At 56.0% G+C, this 6,000-nt stretch overlaps 1 protein-coding gene across 3 annotated transcripts in view; it reads left to right on the top strand.

The window, feature by feature from the left end:
• Nucleotides 1-1,630: 1,630 nt before the first annotated feature.
• Nucleotides 1,631-6,000, top strand: part of SDK1 (sidekick cell adhesion molecule 1) — an 883,892-nt gene continuing 879,522 nt past the window's right edge. For all 3 annotated transcript variants that reach the window (XM_045075163.1, XM_045075162.1, XM_045075164.1), the window contains exon 1: nt 1,631-2,151. In XM_045075163.1, coding sequence (XP_044931098.1) covers nt 1,923-2,151 — 229 coding nt within the window. In that variant the 5' untranslated portion in view covers nt 1,631-1,922. The remainder of the gene's footprint in view (nt 2,152-6,000) is intronic.

The raw sequence follows: 6,000 nt of genomic DNA, 5'->3' as shown, positions 1-6,000 counted from the left end.
TAAAAGTGGACACGCCCCCCTCCCAGTCTCATCCACCTGTCCTCAGGGAGGACATGCCGCAAGGCGCATCTGTGCTGTATCTGGCAGAGCCCACTAGTGCTTCCTTATGCTCTCAGAGAACAGCCATCTTTTGGGCTGCTTCTCACTTTTCTGGCCCTCCTTGCATGGCTTGGGAAGGTGCAAAGCCCTGGGAACGGATCTTGGTCTGAATCTACCTCCACCATTTGGCTATGGTTCTCAGGCCTCAGTTTCCCCATCTTTCCTTCACATGGTCATTGCTGAGACTTAATAATGGTTGGGTAGCGCTTGATAGGTGCTCTGGCAGCGGGAGCTAGTTCCCTCGCATGAACATGGAAGACCGAGACCGGGCTCTTCTCTCCCTCGCCTGGGGCAACGAACGGACAATCACAGGGAACCTGCACCCAGTGCTTCTTAGAGATCCAGCACCAAACCAGGCGCACGCCCTGTCCCGCTGCCATCACCACTTACATGATCTCAATCATCACATGCCCCCAGGCTCCTCCAGGCCAACTGCCAACAGCATCAGACTGTGTGTCACCTTCCAGGCCTCCTCCCACAAAAACACTGGCCTCCCAGCCCCCGCAGCTCTTAGTTCACCCCATAAACCCTGCTAATGCTTACCACATGCGGCTGAGCTTCAGCGCCCCGCCCCACGCCCCTGCTCCCGGCTCCCCAGGCATGGCGCTAGGAGACCCTTGCTTCCAAGACGCCCTTCCCCGCTAGAAGAACTTCACCCGAGGGCACCCTTCCCGCTAGCAGACCCTGCCCCTAAGGGACCCTTCCCCTAAGACACCCTCTCCCTAAGAGATCCTTCCTCCAAGGACCCCTTCCCCTAGGAGACGGTTCCCAGAGACCGCCCCCACCCCCCGCCTTGGCGGGAAGCGGCCGGCGCTGTGGTCCCCGCAGGCCATACATGACCTTGGACGCCTCTCCAAAGCCAGCGTCCACTGCTGGCAACAGGCGGCGGGTCTACACCCAGTGGTGCCTTTTGTTGCTAAGAACTGGAAACCCGATCGCGCTTGTTTCTCCTTTGCAATCCCAGTAACTCAGCGTTTAACCGCTCGAACACCCACCTAGGGGCCGGAGCGGGCGGATCGCAGGGCAGGGGCGGGGAGGGAAGGGCCGGCTAGAGGAGGGCGGGCTGGAGGCTCCGGGAGGGGCGCGCCCACCTGCACCCGCCAGAGGCTCCGCCGCCCGGCCCACCTACTCCTCTGCCGCCGGTGCGCCAGCCCACCTGCGAGACCTCACGCCTGGAGTAGAGCAAGGCCCGCGCCGCCCCCGCCCCCACCCCTGCGGCCCGCGCAGCCCCCGCCCGAGCTGTCCGCCCAGCGCGTGCTGAGACGGCGCCGGCCTGCAGTACGCTCCGCGCGTCCCTAGGGGGCGCAGCCGGCGCGGAAAGCCGCCGAGGCGAGCCCGAGGCCCGGCGCGAAATTCCAGGCGGGCGGGCGCGGCGAGTTTGAAAACAGGCAAGGGCGTGGGGGCGGGGCGCGAGTCCCGCGAGCCGCCTCCCTGCGGCCAATCAGCGGCGGCGGCGGGCGCGGGCGGGCGGCGCGTGCTGCCGGGCTGTGAATGGGGCGCGGCGGCGGCGGAGGGCGAGCGCCGGCGCGCGGGCGGGCGCACTTTCTCCTCAGCGCCGGGCGGGGGCGGCGGTGGCGGCGACGTCTCCTCCTCCTCAGCGCCGGCCGGACCCTCCGGGAGACGCGGCGCGGCCCGGGCGCTCCGGCTGCGGGGGCGCTGGGGGCGGCTTGACAAGAATTTCGCCCGCTGACAACTTCTTCTCCGCCGCGCCCCTCCGCCGCCCCCCGGCCCCCGCACCTGGCTGCTCAGCCGGCGGCCACCGCCCGCCCGTCCCGCTCGCGGGGCCCGAGGCCGGGTGCGGGCGGCGGCGGCTCCTCCTCAGCATGGCCCGGGGCGGCGGCGGCGCGGCGGGCCCGGGGCGGCCGCGGGGGTCCTCGCCCGGCCCCGAGCGGCGGCAGCGACCCCGGAGAGCCCGCGCGGCGCCCGAGAGCCCCGGCCGGGACGCGGGGGAGCGCGGCGGGCGGCCGGCGACAAAGTTGAGCGCGGGCCGGAGGCGCGGATGGTGGGCGCTCCTGGCGCTGCAGCTGCACTTGCTCCGGGCGCTGGCTCAAGGTAGGCGCGGGGCTGGTGCCGGGGTCGGGGCAGGGGCGCGGGGCCGGGGAGAGCCCGAGCCGTCGGGGCCGCGAGGCGGGCGGCGGGGCTTGCCGCAGCGGGCCGGGCGGCCGCGGGAGCGCTCGCCCGCCAGACGAGCCCTGCGGGGCTCTGTCGCCGGCGGGAGCGGAGCCCTGCGGCCCCAGCCGCCCAAGTTGGGGGCCGGCCGCTGGTCGGAGCCCGGCGCCCCCCGCGGGCGGCGGGCCGGCATCTCCGTGGGACTTGGGGGGCGCGTGGTGGGAGCCTCCGTGCGGTCCTGCCCGGGTCGCGATCCCGCACGACCGGCTGCCCGAGCCCGGGACGGGGGAGGGGGATGCAGACAGCCGCGAGCAAAACTTTGGGTGCGGGTGGCTTTGCCCCCCTCCTGGGCTGCCGGCGAGAGCGCAGCGGGGCGGGGCGGGGGTCTCTAACCCGGAGCCTCGCTCGCCTAGGACGCCGAGGACCGCTGCACGGGGGAAGCTTCCCCGCCTCCGTCCGGGTCCTGCTAAAAACCCGTTGGCGCGTAGCATCCTTCTCCGCTGAAGTTGGCTGGTCTGGAAAGGGTAAAGCTGGAAGCAGATAACAAAAATGCAGGCAGGAGTAGGTGCCTCCTCCGAGGAAGGTCTTTAACTCGGGTTAGCGTACCCCTGCTGTTGCCGGCAGCTGGAGCCAAGCTGGCTTGGGGGTTCTTTAGCGGCGTGGGGTGGTGGCGGGGGATACTACTGTCCCTGGAAGGAGCCGGCGCTCTAAACTTCAATTAGCCGTGCGCTGTGTCCAGTGGCGGCGAGGGACGTGAAGGGACGTGTAACAGTTGGGATGTGTTCACGTCTGCAAGGTAGGAACTCACAACTGGCCCCGGAGAGTGCAGGCACTCACTCTCGGGTCTCTCGTTCTTGCTGACCTAACGTTATCTCAACCCGGCTCCTCCCCGCCCCCCCACCCCCACCCCCAGGCTCTCCTAACACCTGCTTTCAGGTTTTGCAGCGTGAAAACAAATCGCCGTATTTCTGGTTAACTCCTCCATTACTAGGAAAATCTTCATTTCTCTCTCTCTCTCTCTGTGTATGTGCGCACACGCTTCTTTTTGCCTAATGACTGACTTCGGTAGAAAAGCGTTTATTAAGTCATTTTGTAAAATGGGATCTGTAGATTGCTAAAGAAGCCAGGTTCAGATGAAGAAAGCTAAATCACTTAGGGCTGACTTTTAGAATGCAGATGGTGTTTATTATTTTCTTTCTTTCTTTTTTTAAATGCAGTGACTTGCACTTTGCAATAAGCCCTGCACATTTGTACATTTGGTGATTTGTGCCCAAGTTCACAAGGGGGTCCTGGTGGTGGTGGGGCAAATCCGGTGGCCTTGTTTTAAAGTATATTACAAGGATTTCAAGTTATTGGTTGCACTCTGACGGCTGTATAATGTGTCGCATTTTTACAGCTGTAATGCTGATGAAAATATGTAATTAAAATGCACTAAGGCAACAGTTAAACTTTGTTAGGAAGGAATATTTTATTCCTTGTTGCAAGTGAAAACATTGGTACCTGTTTTACATTTATATGGTTTATGAAAGTGTACACGTCTTTTAGTGTAAAATTTCAAATGGGTTGTCACAAATTTTAAATTCATTGACAGGCTTCTGTTCTCTGTGCTCTGTGAAATGTGTAATATATCCATCATTTTTTATATCATATTGAAAATTCATATTACTGGAGAGATGTCACCATTTGACAAAAGCTCATGTATCTTGAAAATGAAAATTCTGCTGCTGCTATAGAGATTTCTGATGGGATGATGAGTTGGTCATATGCAAGGGAATATATTCTCTTGAATCTTATCAGATAAAATGTAACATTCTAAATGGAATACTTAACACCAAGCTGGAACTAGTCATAAGTACAGTATCATTGTGTCACTAGGTGAAGCATTTCCTAATTTTTCTTTGTTTTTCTTCTAATGGTATTTCATGTGGTTAGGCTTAGTCATAATATTTTAGGAGAAAAGTGCAACATCGAGTAGTGAAAGTTACATATACTTACCTCTCCTAAGTTACCCATTTGGCCATTATGAGAAATAACAAGGTTCAGATCTTCCAAATATAACTTAAATATGCCTTGGGGTTTCTTTCTACATGGTAATGAGAGTTTCTGAGTTATACTCTGCTTATTGGGGTGTGTGTGTGTGTGTGTCTGTCTGTCTGTAACGCTTCTAGATTCTTAAAGACTTAAGTCTTTAATTCTGAAAGGCAGGTGGCAATGCATGCTTTCTTATTATTGTCCACCAAGGAGCCAGATCTGAGTTTAAGTAGGCTCCACTCCCAACATGGGGCTTGAACTCATGACCCTGACGTCAAGAGTTGCATGAACCACAGGCTGAGCCAGCCAGGTGTCCCCAGACTTGAATGTTTGGGGAGATGCCTTCTGAAGTGAAGGATGGCTGGGTCATAAGTATCATATGTGTTTAGTCTGTGGTGCCCTAGTTGTTGTTGTTTAGATTTTATTTATTTCAGAGAGAGAGAGAGAGAGGATGAGAGAGAGGTAGGGTCAGAGGAAGAAAAACGGACTCCTTGCAGAGCAGGGAGCCGGATGAGGAACTCTATCCAGGGACTCCAGGATCATGACCTGAGCCGAAGGCAGTGGCCCAACCAACTGAGCCACCCAGGTGCATGTGTGGTGCCCTAGTTTTACTGCTAGATCTTTGACTGGCTTATTGATTCTAGAAATGTTTAGTATGGCTTCCTATGTTCATTATAGCCTCTTCAGGCTGAGAGGTAGAAATGCTCTTCTTAGTTATTGTTTTGGGGTTGCCCATCGTTCTCAGTTTCTCTTTTGAAGTTATTGCCAGTCACTTAGATTGATGGTTCTCGAACTTTTGTGTGTATCAGAGTTTCCTGGAGAATTTGGTGATCCTGTAGAACACAGCTTGCTTTCCAGTTGATTTTGATACGTACTAGGGTTTGAGAGCACTGAGTTAGATTGCTTTATGTCTTTCCTCATTCCAGTAGCCTGCTGCTTTCCTGGAGCCTCTCTAGCTCATGTTTCTCTACCTTGGGTACACATTGGAGTCATGGGGTTGCTTTAAACCATACTGAAGCCTGGATCTCATTTCCAGAATTTGAGGTTTGACCTGGGTGTCAGATTTTAAGAACTCCTTAGGGGATTCCAATGTTCAGGCAGGTTTGAGAACCATTGTTCTAACCCTTTAAATGAGAAATTGCACATGATGCAATTTCCCCTTTAACCTTGTTGCTGGCCTTGTCGTTTTGTAGCACTCCACTGCTCCCCAAATTCCAGTGACCTTTATGCACCTTGAACTTTTCACTTAAACTTGTTTCATGTCTGTGATCTCAAACTTTGAAGTTTCTCCCTGACTTACTCTGCTTTTAATCACTTATTCTGTTTATTCCCACTGTTGGGCTCCTACTTTGTGCTAGTGTGAGGAATGCATCAGAATCACCAGTGAACTTGAAAAATAGAATCATCTGGGCTCCACCTTTAATCTAGAGGGTCTCTGGAAGATGAATTTGTGCATTTAGAAAAGCTCCCCAGGTGATGCTTCTCTGTTTGTGCTCTGGTTTTATCCTTGTTGGTCAATCCTGTAATCTCCCTCAGTTCTCTGTCATTGTTAGTCTGACTACACGTGGTCTGGATGCTTACCTGGACTCCGACCTGGACCACTTTCCTCAGGTCAGTTCCCAGCCTTGGGTAAGCTCTGCTAATTGGGCTTCTCTGCCACTGGTTTGGTGAAGAAGTCACAAAACTGTGCTAACTGGGTTTACTGCAAATCTAGCTTCCTCTTGGGGCCTTATGCTTTTATTATCCCAGAAGCATTTGGTT

This window comes from Mustela putorius, unplaced genomic scaffold (assembly GCF_011764305.1).
Source record: "Mustela putorius furo isolate JIRA1106 unplaced genomic scaffold, ASM1176430v1.1 tig00000139_pilon_pilon_pilon, whole genome shotgun sequence".
NCBI lineage: Eukaryota > Metazoa > Chordata > Mammalia > Carnivora > Mustelidae > Mustela > Mustela putorius.
Note: the sequence above shows the minus strand (reverse complement) of the source record. Positions and strands in the feature narration are given on the sequence as shown.